The 23,313-nt window shown below is 36.5% G+C and overlaps 1 protein-coding gene across 1 annotated transcript in view; it reads left to right on the forward strand.

The window, feature by feature from the left end:
* Positions 1-23,313, forward strand: part of LOC145691896 (phenoloxidase 2-like) — a 29,368-nt gene that overhangs the window by 1,316 nt on the left and 4,739 nt on the right. Inside the window, exons 2-9 of the mRNA XM_081767203.1 lie at positions 738-949; positions 5,445-5,592; positions 6,660-6,755; positions 9,990-10,163; positions 11,547-11,675; positions 14,086-14,283; positions 16,217-16,355; positions 17,504-17,721. Coding sequence (XP_081623329.1) covers positions 738-949; positions 5,445-5,592; positions 6,660-6,755; positions 9,990-10,163; positions 11,547-11,675; positions 14,086-14,283; positions 16,217-16,355; positions 17,504-17,721 — 1,314 coding nt within the window. The remainder of the gene's footprint in view (positions 1-737; positions 950-5,444; positions 5,593-6,659; positions 6,756-9,989; positions 10,164-11,546; positions 11,676-14,085; positions 14,284-16,216; positions 16,356-17,503; positions 17,722-23,313) is intronic.

Consider the following 23,313-nt stretch of genomic DNA (forward strand, 5'->3'; position numbering starts at 1 on the left):
TTCAGTTTATTTAAGGAATATGAAAGAAACGTACTTGTGTAACAAAATTTCACATCATGATTTTATGTCATAAGTGTGGAATAAGTAGAAAATTTGCTTTCGCAACTCACTGAGTAGAGTTCAAACATATTTTTAATTGATGAACAACAAGGGAATGAAAACAATTAATGTACAGGGTGGTTCTTGCAGTAGTATATCCAAGAAAATGTGAATATATCGAAAATACATTAGATTTTGAACATTGTTTATATTTGTTTCATGAGAAACATTTTGATACTAGAGGAGACTGATATCAAAAACATTTTCTGACATTTATAACTTCTTCACCGAATTTTCAACCTATTTAAAGAAATGTGATACCCAAGAGTTACAAACGATAAATATACTCTCCTCTGTTGTGTACATCATTCTCCTCTGTTAATGCAGAATACAGCGACAGGGCAGTGTAGTGTAGAGTATTGCTCGACATGGCGCCGGAAGCCATTCGTTGTTTCGACGACACCAGGATTTTCCTTCTTTTCTAATGTCCCATATTCCTTTGCGCGAACTTCATAAGTATTTGTTCACAGCTTGCTGAAGTCTTTGCATTTTCTTGGGTCTAGTACCGGAAGAATCACTCTGTATTAAAACGAGCTCCCTGACAACATATGCAGTGTACTTTTCTGGAATACGCTCAATCTTCCACCTTTAGGTTCTTAAATTAAAATATTAATCTACCTTTTTACGTTTATTATTAGGCTGATAAAGATCCTATAGTAATTTTCTGGAATTACACAGGCAACGATCTGGATCCAGAGCATAAGCTGTCTTACTTTCGAGAAAGCATAGGGCTCAACCAGTTTCATGGCCAATGGCATACGCTCTATCCGTTCCATAAAAGACTCTCATTGGTGGATAAGGACAGAAGAGGAGAACTCTTTTATTACGTTCATCAACAAATTATTGCCAGGTATTTACAATTTTCCTTTACAACTTCGTATAGGAATGCCCCAATAAAAGCGACGGATTTAACATGCTTAGTACAATATCTTTCTGCAGAAGAATGATTTTTTTTAAAGATAATTAGAACGGGTAAAGGTTCAGATTTAAGAATGCGAAGTTGGTGTCGCCACGCGATCCACAACGGCGGAAGGGCTGCTCAAATGTGTGAGCACATCGATATTTGAGCTTCTGTCCTGATGCGGCTCGATTTCGTATTCCGACCAAACCCAGATAGAGTGCGATTAGTCTTTTCCGACCAGAAAGCTGCACTATGACAATACGTAGGTTGCAACTTGCTTTGCCGAATTGTTCCTAAAGCTTCGGTCTGTCATGTTCGCTTTGGGTTTGTCATCTGTTACTCATATATCTTCGCGCACATTATAGGTATATTACTCGTGGGATTGAAGTTTGTGTAAGTTCCTTTCATTGGGTGCAGCTGCACATTTAAGAGTGCTGCATTGAATTTGGACCCGGCGAATGAACTTAGCTTATAATTGAAGTAATAGGGAAAAATTGTTGAAACGGGTTTTGGTAAAGAGATCAGGATATAATCTACAACCGTATAAAAGTTATACATAGATCTTAAATCTGGAAAATAACTTAGAATATTTTTGCTTATTTTAGGAAATTTTCAGTTCTTACATCCACAAATATATGCGTTGAGTAACGGTACAGGTATAGCGTGGGAATACTGAGTTCTTAAAGACAGTGTTACTCATCATGGGGACCGTGATTGGTAAGTTTATTTGTTTATATGTATACGCTTATTTAGTTCTGTAGATACAGAGAAAAAGAGAGACAGCATTGGCGGCGTAATATCGGACTCAAAGCAGTGGATCGCTGGCAGTGTTAGCAGTGGTGCCCCCCCCTTATGTCCATGACGCACCCCCCTCAATTGTCTATCCGTAGGTGTTCTTCCATGAAAAAAAACTTTTCGATTAATTTTTACACCCCCTCAAACATATTTATATAGATTTTTACCCCCCCAAATAGTTCAATGACGCAGTTTGCGTCATAGCCCTCCCTTGTGGGCACCCCTGGTGTTAGTGTAATTTGGTTGTAGACGCTCCAGTAGCAGTCGGCGACTGTTCATCATTTCGTCGTTTGAAGGCTGCCAGCTGCTAACGGGATATCTTCTGTACGGGCTATTAAACTGTTCTCACAAGTAATTGTATTGTGTGGATATTGGGCTGGTGGAAAGGCAGTAGCTACCTTTTTCAAAACGAGAATAGGTATCCTATGACAGGCGATGTACGTTGAACTATACTGCAATATAGTTACCAGTTTTTTTTCTGTGTTTAGAACGGAATTGATATTAAGTTCATGTGCTTTCAACAAGATGGTGCTACTTGTCACACCTCCCACGATACGATTACCTTGCTACATATTGCTGGGCCGAAACTTTCTCGCAATTGTAAGCAGAATTGACTAGATAATCATCTGACCTTACGCCTTCCAACTTTATTGGGAAATTCTGAAGTCAAAGATATGCGCAAATAAATCCGGAACAGTGCAATAACTCAGGTGTAAATTGGACGAGTTATCAGGTGCATCGGTGGATTATCATAAATAACATCGAGATAGTGAAGTTCCGCAGAGCAAGGCGTAAGGGACATACTGTGATATTTGTCATCTTTCATACTTAAATAGAAATATTTACCCGTTGTAAAGATATAAAAATATTTGGTATTTTGTAAATATATACGAGTATATATTCTCGAGCGTAGTTTCTTCAGCATACTAAATCCGTCGCTTTGAATCGGACACCCTTATGTTTAAAAACTAGCAAGAAATAATATGAAAATTATCAAATTAGAGTAACTCCAGTTATTTCCTTACACTGATACAAAGTGAAGACTCATAAAATGCTTCGTGGAATGTTGTACTGATCCTCCTCAGACTTGAAGGCGAATTTTGGTAGCTGGAGCTACCGTTGGCTACGAATTCATTGCTCAACAATGTATTGCTACTCTTTCTGGACTGCTTATATTTGTCGGCTGATGATATGTCAGATCACAAATTGATTACTTTTCATCAGCTACAAGCATCGGAATGTAGACTGCAGATACGTTGCACCACGCAGGAAAGCCACACCACGAGGAGAAACATTGTAACATATCAGGAATATTTGTGGTTGCAGTTATATTAAAGATGGAAAGTAAAATAGTTAAAGCAACTTACGATATAAATAGATCACTCTCTATTAGCCCCATTAGGTTCAGGTCGATAACAGTTTCTGATTCTACATACGATTAAATACAGGTAAGACGCTAAAGATATATTTAAGGGATGCGTGACGTACAACTCATATTTACATTCGTCATCAGCCATCAAGTGCCTAAGGAGAATCATCATTTTACGTATACAATACACTTAATTATCATAGCTTGTTTCATATTTTTATTCATTGGTCCACTTCATCAAATATTTATATATATTATAATTAATCATCATCATCGCAGGATATATCATAAATGATCTCCTCTAACAACATGAAGCCCATCAAACATGAAATTACGTTAATGGATCAAGTCAACGCATTATACAGAAGAATTAGCACCTGAGAATCGATATTACAACTGTGACTGCTATCGCTATAGGTTTGACCTAATACAAAATTAAACAGCAATTCCTGATATGGTTATCAAATATACAAATACGAGGAAAGGAATATATTCCATTCACGGAATCCTTACGGATTCCGGACGTTTAGGTTTAGCTGGACATTATTTAAGCTATATTACATAATGAAATGAAATGAAATCTCTGAGTTTTACGTCCCACGGTTATGCCGGTTAGGCTAAAGGAGACGGTGATTATGAGAAATGAATGAAATGGTGGAATGAAGAAAGTGGGAGGAAACGGGAGAACCCCGAGAGTGTTTGTCCACCACAAAGTTCACTTAAGCTATATTACGTCCAGAAACAATATATAAAATTTATTACTTTAGAAGGAAACGTATATGTATCACACTTCAATCACCCATTTTTCTACATACCGAAACTATTCTCTTTTTTATCATAAAACGATCAGACTTCAATTGTCATGCAAAGAAAAAGAATAAAAATAGGCATTAATTTCATTATCAATTTTGCCAACATTTCAATGGTGCAGGTAAATTTCATGTCATCTTTTACTTTGGAGATTAGATTGATATAATGAATCAATTCAACGTTAACAATAATTAATAACATTTAAATTTGGTTAATATAAGGAAAATGGGCACACACAGACAAAATCACACAAAATGCTGTAATGGATCAAACAGGTCCATTACAACAATTATGCTAAGAACTCCTCCCCCAGGTCCGAATGGCATCTCACCTGGATGTCACTTATTTTTAGCTACCATTTAATAAATGTTGCTAACACTTTGTCTTTCAAGATAAATTAACAAACATTTTTTTAATTGACAATTTACCTCGACTGCATAAGCACGTTTTTCAAGCTGGTGTTCTGCCACCTCAATAATGTGCTGCCACCTATAAATATTTTGTTCAAATTTTTCAAGTTATTTATGATTCGATCAAGGTTAGGTGAGATGGTCAGGTTTCTTAACATCAGTGTTGAGCAGCGAATTCATAGCCAACTTGTAACCCCAGCCACCAAAATTCGCCTTTAGGTCTGAGGAGGGTATGGGGAAGATACATGGAAATTTCACAAAAATGATGAAAAACAACTGGAAGCTTTAGAAATGTTTATGTGAAGAAGAATAGAAAGAGTTAGATAGGTCGAGTGGGAAACGAATGAGACGGTGTTAAAAATAGTGGTGGAGAAAAGAACAATTTTAGTTATTACTAAGAAGAGGAAGAGAAACTGGCTGGGACATTGGATAAGAAGGAACTGTATCATGAGGAATGTACTAGAGGGTATGGTGGCAGGTAAGAGAAGGAGGGGGCAAAAGAGGCTACTTTGATAGATGGTATCAAAATAGAACAATTGTACGTGAAGACGAAAATCCACCTAGGTCTACTAATCTTCTTCCTAAGAGTTGTGAAATTGAATTGTGAAAGCCGTGAATTCAATAACTAGTGTTCAGTTAACTCGTGTGTGCCAAGAAATGAAGTACTGTTTAGATGTTTCCCATGCTATAAGGGGTGTCCATATGGAGTTGATGCAACCTAATGGATCATAGACCAAACTTTGGACTTTCTAGTATCTTGTGATCTGCGAATGAATTTCTGTGTTATATAGTTTGTATGAAGAGAAACATTTCCTCTTTCTTTTTGAAATATCAGGTATAAATTTTCGAACAAAAAATATTGAAAAATTATATCTAAACTATCATTTTACCCCCTAAAGCGTGCTAGCATAGCTAGTTAATAAAGTGTGTATTCAGTGGAAAACACTGAAACGTTCGGTTTATTATGTACGCTGTTATAACTGTAAACATCAATACTTGAAAACAATCAAATGAAAATACTGATTGGCATTATTAACATACATATCTCTCTATATTACAGGTATAACTTTGAAAGATTGTCCAATAATATGAAACGAGTGATACCTTTGACTAACTGGAGAGAACCCCTTTCAGGTTACTTACCAAACTTAACTGATCAGAATGCAAAAAAGACATACAGTGGGAGGCGGAATGGTACAATTCTCAAGGTACAATGTGATTTAAACCTTGGATAATCGTTTTACCTATTTCTTGATTAATTCTGTAATACCTGTTTGTAATGTACTCTTATATACTAACAGTAACTTGTCTACATCAAAACTAAGGTAAGTTCCCTTGTGGCTAAATGGTTGGCGTACGTGCTTTCCGCTCAGAGGCATGGTTCAATTCCCGGTGAGAGCTCATGTAGTAACAGCTGAAAACGCACGTGAAATTTCAAACCAATCAGGCAATACACCAGTGAAGCAGTAAAAGTTAAAATTTCTAACATCACAGCCCACATAGTACTAAGTTTGGACAAATCAGATGTGGCCATTTTGAACCAGGCTTGCACGGATTAGACTCGCGCTCATACGTTACCAACCAGAACTGAAACCAGTCAATTTTTTCTGGAGGTATCTAAAGGGTGTTTTTAACATTGCTAACATACACCATCTTCAAACACGCACCTTGGAAGGGTGCATTAAAATTACAAGTTCACGAGAATTTGTGTACTCGTTACTGCCGAGAGAATGTATTATACATAGATGCAAATACATAGGGTCGCGGTGGCTCAGTGGTAGAGCGTTCACCTCTGGTGCTTGGGGTTCCCAGGTTCGATCCCAGCCCCCGCCAAGTGAACTTTGTGGTGGACAAACACCATGTGCGTGGGTTTCCTCGGGGTTCTCCCGTTTCCTCCCACTTTCTTCATTCCACCATTTCATTCATTACTCATCATCACCGTCTCCTTTAGTCTAACCGGCATAACCGTGGGACATAAAACTCAAAGATTTCATTTCATTTCATTTCGTAGATGCAAATTCAGTATGTTTTATTGCAGGTAATTTACAACTCATATTCCTCTACGTATGACAACTTGTGTGCTACTATATAATACACTCACTCTAAGAAAATACCAAGAATAAATTAAGATGAAGGATACTCTTAGGTTTTGTAATAATGTTATATTACTTAAAGTAAAATACTTCATTTAATGCTTAAAATACTTTCTTAAAATTAGAATTTATATCACTTAAGGCATTTTATTGTAACTAAATTATTGTTATTTCCTTTTCAGCATGTTACTAAAATGAAACACAATTTCGGTGTCGAAGATCTGGAATTGTGGAGAGACAGAATTTATGAAGCAATTGATAAGGGGTATGCTATTAAGGTATGTACAGGTAAGATTTATTTTCTGTAAAACATGTATTAACAATGAAAAAGTAATGGATTCAGAAGATAATGGACCTGAAAATCGGTGGTTCTAACAATCTTGCAACACTTGTCAATGGTGCCATTATATTAATAGCAAATTATTATTTATTGTAACGACTACCGTTATCACTTTTCACTTGTATGAAGATTGTTTAGTCCTCTTTAATGACAGCAGGGCTTCGTTACACTTCAGGTATGAATGAGTTGATGTAAGTTGACCTTTAGCGTTCTTTCTCCATAGTCGAAAGTCTTGGGTTCAAATCCTCGATTAACCATTTGTTTCCCTAGTTTTCGTCGGTTCCATCAGACGAATACGGGAGCGACACTTTAACACAGACTGCCCAAACCGAATTTCGACTTGTATCTAGGGCGTATCTACAAATATTTATAATATGGTCATCGGAGGCCACTAGTAAATTTTGTACTAATTGTTTTGTTAAACTTTGTACTGGCTCCAAGACAGTAAAACAAAGTTAAAAAAATATTTTTACTACATTCCGTCGCCAGAAAGTGCGTGAGCCATATGTGGCTCACGGAGCCCAAGAGCTACACATTTACCTCTAGGCCTCGTGAGCCACCCATGGTACACAAGTAATGAATAGCAAAGAAAACAAATCGTTGCAAAAAAAAAAAAAAAAAAAATATTCATGTTCCTTTTTTTTTTTTTTTTTTTTTTGTAACTTCTATATTGAGCAATCATCACCCTACATTCATTACTCAGAACTGGAATACACCTTGTGGGAGGAACATACCTTGATGCACATAAAAACTCCACATCCTGTACATTTTGTTGTAACACGTTTCACTCTGTTTGCAGATTCATTTCTGCTGTAGCTTGCCTTTTTCTTCTGTAGCACTCTGTGCAGCGACGTCTTGTTGACTTTTTGCCTTCCTCCATGTCGCCAAGCTTATGAATGATCTGCTGGGGAAGCAACTCCTGTTGAGAGATTTCTTGATCCTCACTTTCAAGGAAATTGAGACATATTTTTTTTCCTTTAAATTCTGTAATCTTCATTGGAGGTTCCATTCCCTTGTTAGCCATATTGAAAAGAATCCAGCATTTACAATAGACGTGTCAATGATAATTTCGAATATTATTTTTCAATACCACTTGATTGTCTTCTGAAGAGTCGTTGAATAATTGCTCATTGAATCTCAGAGATCAATGAATGATTTTGCGTGGTTGTAGTCAACTACAACTCTTGGTCTAGGTACTTACTTACCACCACTCTCAACGATGAGCATTTCTTCTGCATGTGGTGTTGAAAGCATTAAAACGTCACGTTTATCTTTCCACTTTATAATACCATAGCCAAGTAGTCAATGTTCTCAATGTAGCCAAGTACTGAATTCTGATTTTATTCTACTTTCGGGAAGAATTGTGGATTCTGTCATGACGTCACTAATGCATACATGAAAAAGTATGTTAAAGGACGAAAATGTGCATGGAATATTCCCTCATACCAAGAACTTCACGTAAAATCATATCTCTCGCCCCCCCTTATATATAAACATGTAAAATTTAGATTTATAAAATAGCCTATGTGCTCGCCCACTTAGAATTGATCCAGGTACCTTGTGCGCTGTATGTTATTCACTCCATCCATCGGGCAATGGGGGTAGCTGGAAGCATTGAGCTTATTTCAGTACATTATATTTTCCAATTCTGCCTCCAAAGTCGAATAAGTGCAGGATTCATTCTAGAAAACTAAGCAATTGAGTTCCGCTTCAATGACCAAATGACCGTAAACTATATAAGGCTCACGCGCCCTCAAGGACCATTTCATTGTGAGCCGTATGTGGTGGGCAATGTATTAAATATAAGCTTTAAGCGATTTCTTTCCCAAATGCTTCCTAATCTTCCATTATTATTTTAGTATGAATGGCCTTTCAAGTTTGTTTGTAGTACAGAAGATTGTTCGGGTTAAATCCGACCGATTCTCAAAGTGTATTTACCCCAATGAAAAGCCAGTGCAACAAACTGTGTTAGACGACAGACATAGGTATTCTATCCCATTCATTTGCAAGTTTTCCATAGGGCAGCGTGTGGAATGTTGTAGATGTCGTTTTAACAGTTCAAATACACAGAAATGCATTGAGTTATTTGACGTCATGGTTTTTGACGGGAATGTTATGAAAGAAAATAACACGGATTACCGTTTCTTACTTCTTGTTATATATGTTATTATAAAGCTAAGTGGACGCTTTGCTCATGTGGCTCCGAACCTAGTTCTTGTTGGCTTTATACAAGCGATAAATGTATTTCCGATAGATGTAATTTGGAATTATGATGGATTCCTCGGAGTAAATAGCGCATACCTTCCCATTTTACTCCATCTTACGTACCTTGAAGTTCCCCTTGTAGCCGTATCAGGCGACAATACGAATTCCCTGCTGGAAACTTTTTTGCACTGGCGATAATACTCGGTGCCTGCCTTGTAACACGGTACTACCGTAATGTTGCTGTTACGAGTGAGACAAATGTAGATCTCATTCAATTTGACAACCGTCTTCCATTTTGATCCTGCCAAGTGTATTCGTAGATTTAGCGTCAGTCTGTCTTACGTTCTGAAATGTGGTGCTAGAGGAGGTTGTGAACGCAGCCCTTATGCACGCACCGCAGGCCAAGACGGCGGCGAATGACGTAACAAATAACCGACTGCGCCAGATTTATCTGTGGACCATACCACACTGGGGTGATAGGTTCTGCTGACTTGCCAGTCAACGAATTCTCTTAGACCTCGGTAGTAACCTCTAATTTATCCCATTCAGTATGGCTTTTATTTGTGTTAGCCTGGCCAAGTTATCTTTAACTCTGGTTACTATAGTTAACCATTTTTCTTACACTGTGTCAATATTTGCTTGTACGAATAATGTGGGTGGAAGAGAATCATGATGTATTATAACGGTTTGCTTTCAACAACACCGACATGATCCTTCAAGACTTCAAGCTGAAACACAATACTGGTTACGACACCAGTTTTGTAGTTCTGTCGCTACCACACGAATGACAGTAACGTTGCTAAATTGATCAGATACAAAAGATAACCTTCTATATTGTTAATCAATAAAATATGACTTCTGTGAAGTACTAGACTCTATTAAAGATAAGAAGTGGTTATACTGTATTGGATATAAATGTAAAAATATAGAAGTATGTTCTATTATTGTCTCTGTTTATCGTACGTAGGATATTGGGAGAAGTGACCAAGTAGTTTCATTAGAAGAAGAGAGAGGAATTGATATCTTAGGAAATATGGTCGAGTCTACTATTCTGTCACCGAATCACCACTATTATTCAGATCTCCACAATAAAGGCCATGTCATCATAGCTTTATCCAACGATCCAGATGGCAAACACAATGTAAGTTGTGCAATATTAATATTTCTACTAGATATTAATCTAAACTTTTTCAAATAATAAAGATATGATAAATTTTTGGTAAGATTTCAATAAATTCATTAAGTTTGAAAATTTCACTTACAAGTTCGGAACATATGTTCGCATCTTCAATTCTTCCCTTTTGGTTTCTCCTTCTTCACAGAGAGACATAGAGCAATTAGAGGCAGACCATGCTAACATTAAAAGAATCTAGAAATACCTAGTACAGAATACGTTATAACTTACTTAGGGGCTTTAATAGAACATTACTTTGACATATGGCATTGCTATGTATTGAGTTGCTGCATTGCTGATATTCTGTACGTTGCGTAAAGGAATTTCCCCCCCTCCTCTACAATAAGAAATGTTTTCAGGCAAGTCTACCATTCTTAATGGTCACTTCTGGATAGTTCGTGTCGCTAAAATCTGCGCTTTGATTTGTGTACTCACCAACTTAGTTGAGAATGGATTCTATCGCTTGTAATCAGATTATCAATAAACCTTCGTTTTCATATAACCTTCATTATCTGGACAGCCTTCGTATTTCTGGATCTTAGAACTAAAAGAGCCAATGTCCAAAAACCAAGAATTGAGTAAACGGCGTTGAAAGTTGGGTTCAAAACTCTAGATTTTTTCCTGATGCCTCATATATATATATATATATATATATATATATATATATATATATATATATATATATATATATATATATATATATTCATAAGCAAATAGAAGGATTAACCCTTAATACAGGTAGAAAGAAGAATAGAATTTTCCTATTTACGATATGATAGCTCAAATTTAACATGTTTGGACATTGGCCCTTTTAGTTCTAAGATCCAGATATAGTAAGAATTTTAGGGAGTTTAATATAAGGGTAAGTGCGCTGATCTCGTCTATGCCTGTGTGTTATGCAAGTTTCATCATGACTTCAGGCGTAGAATCCTGTCACCTTCCCTGGAAGTTGAAAATGTTATTAGATCAAAAATGTAAATTGAGAATTCTACTACACTAACAATATAAATGGAAAAATTCTGCTAGACTAACAACGTAAGTCGAAAATTCTACTAGATTAACTATGTAAGTCAAAAATTCTACTAGACTAACAATGTAAGTCGAAAATTCTACTAGACTAACAATGTAAATCGAAAATTCTACTAGACTAAAAATGTAAGGCAAAAATCGTACTAGACAAGTTATATAGAAAATTCTACCAGACTAATAGTTTAAAGTAAAAGTCCTTCTAGACAACAATACGAGACATAAATATATTTATGACAATATTTTACTTGGATAGATGCTTATTTATACAAAATTATAATAATGTAGCGTAAAACTTTGTTTAAAACTAATTCACTTTTACAGAAAACTCCTGGTGTGATGTACACTCAAGACACAGCAGCTAGAGATCCACTGTTTTACCGATGGCATTCTTTTCTTAACAGTTTGTTTCATAGACACAAGCACATGTTACCACCTTACAAGAGGAAAGATGTAAGTGAAATCAAAATATTATTTTCTTCATGAATAAGCTTGAACAAAGAGATCTAGGATAGCAACTATGTATGAGCCAGCATATCCATTTTCATTTATTTATCTATTTATTTTTGTGTCAGGGCATTCCATGACCCTTTTCTACAGTCACTGAGAATGTCATTAGTACAAATATACCAATACGAGTGACATTTCAGTTCGAACACAAGTACTGAGTCTTAAGTACTGCTCAAGTCTTCGTAAGTAACAATTATGTATACATCCTTGCTATTCTAGAGACCTTCTTTAATTACGTTCCGCAAACACTTTAGATATTATAAGAGATTTTCTTTCGTTTTTTTTTTTTAAATTAGAATATAATCGAAAATTGTTATATGAAAATTCCGACCATGTATTTTCACCTACAAAACGTATGATGTTATACGACACTGTATTATTTAATTACCGATAGCATAATCTAGTTAATTATGATTGTAATATATTTTTCATTTCCCGTTGATATATGAATCTTTAACAATGTCACATACAGTAAAAAAATAAATTACGGTGTTTCTATATTAATGTAGTTTACAGAGCCGCTCTTAATGCGATTGCTTCCAATCGGGCCCAACGCTAGAGTAATCTACTCTCGACTTGTGAAGTACAGACAACAATATGTTGTAATATACGTATATCTAACACAACGTATCATATTTTACTGTACCTCGGGCTTATATATTAAAGAAAACCGATGGAACAATTTTAATGCATAGAGATAGTATCTTGAATAGATGGAAAAATTTCTTTGACGATTTATTAAACAGGTTGCCAAAAACTAATATTCGTGGAAAAAGTGAAATGTACACAGCAGAACAATATATTTCAAAGCCTAACCGAAAAGAAGTAGAAATCACTATAAAACAGGGTGCAAAATTTCAGTCAGACGCACTGACCAATCCAGAAATGATGGTCGCCAGAATCTCTCACGTACAAATTATGAGCCCCCACCCACCCAAACGGCCTTTGGTTTGACAAAGAAAGAGATTGACTATTTCGATTGAGGCTGGACATGAGGAAAGAATTACAACACTGTGAAGACCACTTTCCATGCCTATTGTGAAGACATTCACAAGAATTCACATTCCTGTTTTCTCTTACTCAGTGACAATTATTTTCGTACGAAACAGAAACTATGCAGCCCTGCGGGTTTAGGCAGAAACCATTCCTAGTGAACACTGGTCGCCAGTTATAAATTTCTAAGCGCCAATGGCAGCCTGGCGACCGGAAATTTTGCGCCCTGCTATAAAGAAATTAAAGAAACACAAATCTTCGTAGACGATATTCCGATTGAGTTAGTTTTAGATGGAGGGAGAAAATTGTGGAACAAGATACATAAACTCGTTTTTCTTATCTGGAACAAGGAGGAATTACCACAAGAGTGGAAAGAATGAATCATTGTTCCAATTCACAAGAAAGGCCAAAAACTTATTGTAATAATTATAAAGGCATCCCTCTTCTGTCAACACACTATAGAATCCTCTCAAATATCTCATTAGAAAAATTGACCCCATATGGAGATGAAATTATTGGAGATTATTAGTGAGGATTTAGTCGAAATTGATCAACTATCGACCAGATATTTACTATTCGACAAATACTTGAAAAGAAATCGGAATACAATACCACAGTACTTCAGTTGTTTATTGATTTTAGGAAGGTCTACGACTCGGTTAGGAGGGAAACATTGTACAACATTCTTACAGAATTTGGAATACCAGAAAAGCTAGTTACATTAATTAAGATGTTTTCATATGAATCTCGAGGTAAAGTGCAAGTACTAAAATTCTTGTCCACGAGCTCTGATTTTGAGAATGGCCTGAAACAAGGAGACGCGTTGTCGCCATTATTATTTAACTTTGTCCTTTAGCATGCTATAAGGAAAATCAATGATAACAACAAAGGACTAGAGATGAATGTTATCCACTAGGTTATGGCGTATGTTGATGACGTAAATATATAATAGAAATCCAAAACTAAATATATGGAAATTCGCCAGGATCGTACTACTGCAAATTCTGGATGCTTCAAAATATCAAATAATACTTTCGACAAAATGGATACTTTCAAATATCTACGATCAAGGATCAATGTTAACAGACCAAAAGCATATCCACGATAAAATTAAATGTCGACTGAAATCGGGAAATTCGAGTTATTAGTCATTTGAAAATCTTTTGTCGTCGCGAATTCTGTCGAGAAATTTAGCGTAAAAAATAGATTAATCTTGGCATAGAAAACGATGTACGAATTAAATATAAAGATGAATGTGCTGAGACTAGGGTCAGACGTGAAAAAATTCGAAATTCGAAAGTTTTTTTCGATTAACAAATTATGTGTTGCCATGAGTGACCTATTTTGTTTGTGATTTCAGTTAGAATTCAATGGAATCCAAGTGATATCTGTGGAAGTACGAACACAACATTCAATGAAGAACAAGAGAAATGTGTTGTACACTCATTGGAATCAGGTGGACAGATACCTTTCACATGGTTTAGACTTTGATAGACATCAACCTGTCATCGTAAGATTGAGAGAGCTACATCATATTCCCTTCTCCTATATTATCAAAGTAATTATTTTCTTTGGCATTTTATTTGTTTAAATCCTTTTTTTTTTTCAAGTACATTATAAGTTTTAAATAGTGAGTTGTTTGTTCTAACCTACGAGTACTTTGTTGTGGTAGGTACTTTACGTTGCCATTACGCAACTTGGTGGGTGAACAAAGCTGCGCAGTGCGGTCACGTTCTTGCTGTAAACCGAGACCATTCTTAGCGAAATTTCATTCAGAGTAAGACAAAATTTGTTGTACATGTATATGTTTTATAGTTTATTTTTCTTATTACAATTTTAATATTTCGTTGATTTATTTTTTTCCAGTTCATATTAGTTTGGCATTACTTTTAAAACTCTCATTAAAAACCGTAGGAGTTTTAAGTAGTTATAAATAGACGCCATTTCCATGCTTAATAACATTTCCAGGCCAAATGAAGTTGAATATGATGATGCAGTGAAATGCCGGAACTCATCGCAAAAGCGACGTGGTATTAAAGCTAAAACTGAGCAGCATATTTTACATTTATAAATTTTGAAAATATAACTGGGGGGGATATGGCTTTTCTGCTGCTAACACTATAGCTGGTGTAGCACCTCCATAAGAGAAATGACTCTTCTACATTTGCTTGTCTGTCATCGTGTTATGGTTTGTGCACCTTTTTATACTTCAAGAACATTTAGATTCAGGGGCGTCATTTAGGGGGGCAGGGAGGGGCATTTGCCCCCCTGAGTTCAATATATATATAGATTTTATCAATAGAATAGTAGTATGTCAGTGAAAAACGCAAAATTTTACTTATATCAAGGGGTCTTGCCCCCCCCCAAGCCAAATCTGAAATGACGCTACTATTTAGATTTATACCGATATTTACACAAGCGTTTTCAATGTCATGAGACGCTTATGAGAGTTGTGTTCAGGAATCTATTTCAGACGACTAATTTCGACTGGGTGGATAGAAAGCTATCAACTCGATTTAATTGCACAGTAGTTTACTGGAACTTTACACATTAATAGCAGACAATAGTATGAGAAGTATATTTCTTTCTGTATGGAATGACCTGCTTTGATACATGATGCCAAATGCTTAAGGAAAATTCCATTGCACTTATCAAAGGACATTCAAAACTTTGAAATGCCATGTCGACTAATTATGAGTTACGTATGTTTCTTTAATATAGTGGTTCTTATTAAAAGCCATAGTTATCAACATCAGTAGGACACAGGCCAGGGTAATATGAACTTCAATTTACTATTACCAAACTAACTCCCAATTACACCAATATTTCTTAATATCGCCAGCGATTATTCTTCAAGTGAACAAGTTTCAATTAGAGATTTGTTAAGTTAAATGTATTTCATAATTATAGTTATATTAAGATCATGATCACTAGTAACAGAGTTGCAATAAAATTTTAAGATAATAATTCGTATATAACTGCAAAAATCGTTATTAAAACTGGCATGTACTTTACTTAATATAAAATTAAATTATAGATTACGACTAAACAGTTTAATCAAGTTTATATAACACAGTATTAAAAATATATGTTATTTTATCATACTCTGCTTTTCCTGCCTGGTTATTCCAAAAACTTGATAGTGAAGCAAATTACTAATATTTTTCTATATTGAACAAATGTTTTGTTTGTCTGAAAAAAATAGAAGACTATTCAATAATACCGACTTTTATTTTGTAATTTTAGGATCCTAATATTTCTAAATCGTATAGCAACAAAAGTTAGAAATTCTAACTGATTTAATCGATATTAATTTAACTGATAAAATTAATATTAATTGATAAAATTAATAAATTAGTCACAAATCATTAATCTCAGAACAGAGGTTTGTTCACAATTTGTTTCCGTAATGAAAAGGAAAGTATTCAAATAGGATTGCGACTCAACGGTAGAAAAATACTGATTTAGAAATCATTGTACTTTCGTTTCAGGTGCGAAATACAAATAATATTAAACTAAATGGAACAATTCGTATATTTCTTGCTCCAAAATATGATGAGTCAGGAGAAAAGCATCTCTTTGAAGACCAAAAGAATCTAATGGTGGAACTCGATAAATTCTCGTATGCATGTGAGTATTTCTCGAAAGTTGTTCTTGATTTAATTAGGATTTAAGTAGTTTGAAAGTATTGAGAATTGGTCTACAGGTTCACTTTCATAAACCATCCACTCTTAACCTATGCGTATTGAACAGCATTCTGTTAGATGCATCGTAAGAAAGATGATACAGATATATCATTGATGGTGATTTAAGTCTTTTCACTCAACCTCCCTGACACCCAGATGCTTTCTAGCTCTTACCTGTTTTGGACTTGAAAAGAGTGGATTTTTTGATATTATAATATAGTTAAAAGGGATCATCTGGTTGTTTAATCTATTTTAGGTTACATAAAATAAATAAACTATTTTTATTTATAACTTTTGAGTGTGATACCTCTAGAAAAGTCTCCAATACGAAGTCCTGGCTTCATCTTCCATGTCTCACAGTGGAAAATGTTTCTTCTCTTTCTCACATAAAAGCACACAGCCTGCCGAGAATCGGAAAAAGAATAATAACCTATTCTATCTGGTGTCTAGAGTTTGTACTATATGGACAATGCGTCTAACAACGGTACAAGCGAAGACACAACAAACCAAACCTATCAGATGTTATCCGTTATGAAAGTGAAACAGGAAAATAGCTATGTCGGAGAAAGTCCGACATAAGATTGGAAAGAGTTAATTGAGAGGAGCACAGTGACTTAGTAATACTGCAATCACTTCTGCTGTAATCTCTTTGTCACATCAAAGCACATAGACATAAAAATGGTCAAAAATGATCGATATTAGTGTCGAATCCATAGTTTTTGAGGTTGCTGAGATGAACAGTGACACTTCCGATGTCCACCCCTTTATATTCAAAATGAAACATATCACCTCCGTGCGAAGAACGGAGATTCTGCTAGTTTATAATAAAATCATAAATAATGAACCAAAGTGCCTGTCAGGTAGACAACCCAACAGTTTCTGCGGTATTCCAGATTGCATACATTTCAGATCATTAAATTGTTTTGCTTTAATCTTATTTTTTTCCTTGTGAAGAACGAGCTCTTCAGCTACTAAGAGAAATAAAACCATTACCCAAATTTATCTTACTAAAAACTGATCGTGTTATAATGCAATTGTCCATAATAAAGCTCTTAAAACTAATTCTTTTGTTATTTGATATTTTGTTTTTAGTAGAAGCACGAACAACCACTGTCATTAGGCGCAATTCTATGGATTCATCTGTAACAATCTCACTGGAGAAAACATTTCACGTAATCGAAAATTCAAGTTCGTCCAGCAATAATTTCTGTAAATGTGGTTGGCCACATCACATGCTAATTCCAAAAGGGAATCGTGAGGGCTTTCCAGCCGAGCTGTTTGTTATGGTATCCAACTGGAATCTTGATCAAGTGAGTATATCATGTGAAGGGCGAAACAAACAAACAAACAAACAAACAAAAAAGTTAATATTAGTTTATTCTTAAATAATTATCGATTGAACTCACAAACTGTTAAACTTAATTTATAACCTATTGGCTCTTATGTTTTTAAATCTGTATATTTCAAACATTATTTTTTTCTCCTGGGTATTACCATTTGTCTAAAGAATATCAATTGATATACAAGTGATTACCTATGTAATGAAGGCATAATTACACAGTTCTAATATACAGGGTGTTTCAAAAAGAATGGCCTGATTTTAAAAGTCCATATGTATTGATAAAAACTTACTACAAAATGGCATAAATTGCAAAATGCTCACAAAATCTTCGTTTTAGCTATGCTATTACAAATGCTCTACGTGTCCACCATCAGCAGCACGAACAACATCTAGACGATAGCTAAATTCTATCATTTCATCGGAAATGCGAGGCCGACCTGGACTCTTACCTTTGCACAAGCATCCTGTCTCTTCAAATTGGCGATACCAACGACGAATGTTTTTGGGTGCAAATGGATCAATACCAAAACGCTGACCAAAAGCAAGCTGGACCGAAATCACAGATTCAGTCTTTCCAAACTGCAGTACAGAAAACGTCTTTTGTTGAGCTGACGCCATCTTACTTCTAACTAACTGCAAACTGAGAAGACGCATTGACTGACATCTAACGGCGATTTTCTGAAACTCTAGATCACGCCCATTCAAACAACAATGATTTTCTTGCTGGCACGTCCCATGTTCCGTAATTATTACCGACCAAAATCAGATCATTCTTTTCGGAACAAAGTGTAGTTTGGTATATTCCTAATTCTCAGTATTTTTCAACATTAGCTCATTATTTCCAGTTCTGAGTTTACATATTTTTTTCTGTGGGGGAGAAAAACTGGCTCCTATCTCTGCTTTGATGGCCTAATGGCTACACACAACCATGTGGTAAATGGTAAACAAGATTTAACTTCACTTTGGGCAAAAGAAGCGCAAGAATTGACATACAGAATAGTACGAAAAAGAATATTTCCAGAGTACGAATATTTTAAAATAAGGCGCGAGCTGGGGGAAGTTTTCAATCAATTGGATGTATATAAATTATTATTATTGTTTGTTTGTTAAAATTGTGTCGCTTATTAACACCGAGACTGCATGAGACCTAATCTACACTTTAAGGAAGAAGTGAACCACTATAATGCGTTCAAATTTTTAATTGATATCCCACCGTGAATCAAACTAGGGATCCCGATCCCGAGCAAGAAAAGATTACGCTATAGCTTATACACCCCATCAGGAAGTCGCGGTCGGAAAGAGGGATTGCCGCCGTCGACGGTGGCGGGCCGCCGGAGGCAGCTGGCACCCATCCGCGGCGGCACAACGATCTACTTGTTCAAAGTTGCCGACCTTTTGCCGAGGCGGCAAGCGGTCGGAACTCGTAAAATAAAATACCCTTTGCCGAATCTTTTTCGACTGTTGCCGATCGTCAGAGTCGGCAAAACAGTCGGAAAGGCCTCTTTCCGACCCTCTGCCGACTCCTTATGCCGGCCTCTTTTCGACAGCGGCGCCGGCGCATTTACTGCGTTTTTAGGGCTGTTTGCCGACTGCTCGGCAAAGCAACTATTCGTCGCGGTCGAAAATCGCGCGGAAAGACGCCGGTGTCCGGCGCCGGCAATCCGACCGCGGCATCTGGTCGGCATGGACAAATTGTCCGACTGTAGGCGGCAGGATCCTGATGAGACAGTCATCAGGGATGGCTACATTCGGACAAGTGACCTGTCTGTGGTTAAAATATGCATAATCATAATAATGTCCTTCCGATGATGCTCTTGATGATTCTTTCCAGAGTTGAAACTTAACTAAAATGCTTTGACGCAACCAGAATCGAGATTGACCACATTTTATGGAGGCATTGGGCAGTCGAACGACTAAACTAAAAAAATATAGGTAATATTCAATTTACACAATCTTGTATCCTCTTAGTGAGTGCATGGAGTTCAAGAGTGACAACAGATAGTCCATAACAATACTGAGACTCACTGAAGACATTTTTGAAGGAGTTTTTAAATCAAGTAATGCTACTTATTCACATATTCAGCACCACTCAAGTTTTGCCACGTTACGAGGTTTCCTGCCTCACACTGAAAATATCGCGCTACTGGTAATACGTCGTTCATAGCATGTGGTACTATTTATGGAAGAAATAATGCATTAATTTCAATTGTCTACTTGTGTCAGCTCATTTGAATCACACGCTGTGCATTTAGCTTGCATTCTGCATGACGATGCTCCAGTTCACACCACACACCTGTTGTTGGGAAGCCTGCAGTACAAAACATGGGCTGTAGTAGGGTGAGTACTGAATCTGCTCGAAGCTACAGCTGTTGTCTTTCACTGCAGTCTTAGCAACAACAGTCGTGTGGGCTGAAGCATTATCATGCAGTATCCGTGATTAGTGCATACTGACTTATTTAGATGACTGTCTCCAACGAACTCAGGCAGCTAGATAGTTAAAACTTATACATTGTTTCTTCCATAGATGGCACTATATCCCATGAACGGCATATTACCAATGGTACAATAATTCAGTGTCAGACCGGGAACTTTTGGAGACACTCTGGTATGATAGCGATTCCAAAAGTAAGATAACAAGAGTTCTCATGACACATCATTTCACAGGCAGATATACGCAGTAGTAAGACACTCGTATTTCACACAACATAGTCACTATGCTTGTCCAACCATTTGTTGGAACAGTACACAAAGGCATCAACATCATCATAGAAGAAATCTGCGTCAAGTCCATAAAAGCCACTTCATGACGAATTTCTGAACCTTCGCATCGATTGTAAATCGTTCCTTCAATAGTCAGAATACCGTTCGTGGTAAAAATGATGTGCTTCCATGCTTGGACTACTAGTTCGTGGTTCATGTTGCACATCTATTCTGATAGAACTCAAGGTACGAACCAACTTTCATGACATTACATTAACATCGTGCACGGCAATAAATTGGCGATGAATTGTTGCTGGTGATGTGACCCTTAAACGCACAAATCTGGTCACATAACCCACTTCTACGATTGACCAAGTTTACGAGAGTACTAGTATCAGGCAACTGATATTGCGAGGAGTATGACGCAGCACATGCTCTTCTAATGACACAGTGACCAAATAGAGACCATCTAGTGCGGCAAATCACGAACAAGAGAAGAATGCCACACTGAAAAAAATCTTGTTATCTTACTTTTGAATCATCCTTGCAGATCATTATTCTGTGCTACTGATATGTGTCAAGAGGATCCACATAGAGTAGTCGCTAACGCTCTCGCCTTCGGTGCGAGCGGTCCCGAGTTCGATTCCGGGTGGAGGCACTCGGTCGAAAAGTGTAAAAGGCTTTTTCAGGCCAGCCACTCTGAATGAGGTTTTCCTGGTTTTCCTCATTCCCACCAGGCAAATGCCGGGGTGATACCTAACTTATAGGTCCCAGCCCGCTTATTTCCTTCCCCAATCCTTTCTTCCTTCCCTTTCCCCGGATAGTGTGCTCGCTGAGGCACGTCATCCCTCAAACGTGACGGGCTAAATGGCCATAAGATGCCGAAAGCCTGGAAATCTAAATCCTAAATCCCCTGTTATGTGTCAAAATCTCGCTCTCGTTAAAGAAAAAGGAGAGAATGGATGATACCAATAAAACGGAGAAGTTACTCATTATTCCCAATTTTGTAGTAGTTACTTTCATTGGTATCAATAAAAAGAGAACTGAGCACTACTCGTCTCGGCTGACCTCGGAGAAACCCCGCCCTTTTGAAGTAACCACACGTCTATTCTCGAGCCGAGTAACTACTCCGCGTTTCATATCAATAAAAATCAAAGACTCCTCTGTGATGCTAGTAACTTCTCCAAATTTGTGGAGCAAGCTAAATAGGTGACTCCGTGCGTAATATGGCAGAGTATATGATTGTTTTGCTACATAGAAAAAGTTATAAACTGCATAGAAATGTTACAAATGGAAATTACAAAAACATTATAGGTTCATGAAAGAAAATGTAGAGTGGTTAGCACAACATTTTTTAAAGGAGAATCAACCTAAATTTGGGGTGGTGCACTACGTAATGACGAAAAGATGCGGATTTTCTTGCGTTACGTGAGTAATCCGGGATTCCAAGTCGGAATGTCAGGGGATTCTGGTGTGGCTCAAAGTACTGTGTCTATGACTACTACAAGTGTAATGGATGCGATTATTGCGAAATCTGAAAATTGATTGTTTTCGGAAATGTGCGTAATATGCAAACAGCAAAGGCAGAGTGGCAAGAACAATATACATTTCCGGGTGCTATCGGAGCACTTGACTATACACACGTGGCAATAAAGAAACCTAGTATTTTGGAGACGAATACGCTAATAGGAAGAGCTCATTCGTGGTTAAGCGGTTAACGTACGTGCGTTTGGCATGAGAGACCCGCGTTCGATTCCCGGCGGGAGCTCATGTGGTTCGGATTCCACGTTAATCAGTAGGTCCCGTCTCATATAGCCTCGCTACTGAAAAGGACGTTCAACTCAAAATCAACTCAATTCAACGTTGATAGGAAGGGTGTATACATTAGAATGTATTTTTTATGCCAAGGCGAAAGGGGACACGTATGGTGTGGAATTCGCAATCGGATGGACGTGCTTTATGATGTGACTTGCTGGACTTCTTTTAAAAAAAGGAACCAAGTGTCTGATATCGTTCTTAAAGCCAAACAATCTACAAAGACCTTGGACAAACGTGATATGCGCTTGTGTTAATCCTGATATTGCTGGATTCGAATCAACATCCATCAGTTCCAATAGGTTCGTTCTCATGGTTTCAGTGTTACATTCTTGTTTCCCTTTCTTTCTTTTTGTTTTATTCTTGTTTTATTCTCTCTCGAATATTAAAGATTCTCTTTTGGATTTGTGTCTCAGTCGTAGATGTATTTGGTATTTCGTTGTATTTCACTGTAGTGTTGTAAATAGAAAAAAAAAAACCGTTCGTATTTTTTCAGAAATGTATGTTTTTTTTAGAAAAAAACATTGCCTCTCGTTTTTTTTCTAAATTTCGTTTTTTTTTTAAATAGTCATTTGTAATGCATCTTACGTCTATTTAAGTATGAAATATTTTTATGTAGGTGTAATCACCGTAAAATGCAACATAAATTAAACGCAAGATACTAATACGCTACAAATATTTTACAATTTACATGAATACCATACCTATTAACAATTCGGGTTTCAGCAGTTTTCATCAATATCAACTAAGAAATAAAAGTAGAAATGAAATTTTGTTTTTTCGTGAAAGCAGGCCTTTAATATGTACAAAAATAATGTCACAAATAGTATAAAATTCAAATAACTTGTGTAAAGGTAAAAACTAATACTAATTTGCCTAATAGTATTTTTCTAAATATCACATATAAGTAATTTCTCGACTAGATATATATGATATGCAGAGCCGGTTCTACCATACTTGTAACACGTACATTTGCATGGAGCAGCAAGTTTGGAGGGTCCGGCAAAATCTGTTATAAGTACAGACCGGATGTTTAGGCATTAAA

The sequence above is a fragment of the Thermobia domestica genome, chromosome 8, assembly GCF_964235325.1.
Source record: "Thermobia domestica chromosome 8, izTheDome1.hap1.1, whole genome shotgun sequence".
Lineage (NCBI taxonomy): Eukaryota > Metazoa > Arthropoda > Insecta > Zygentoma > Lepismatidae > Thermobia > Thermobia domestica.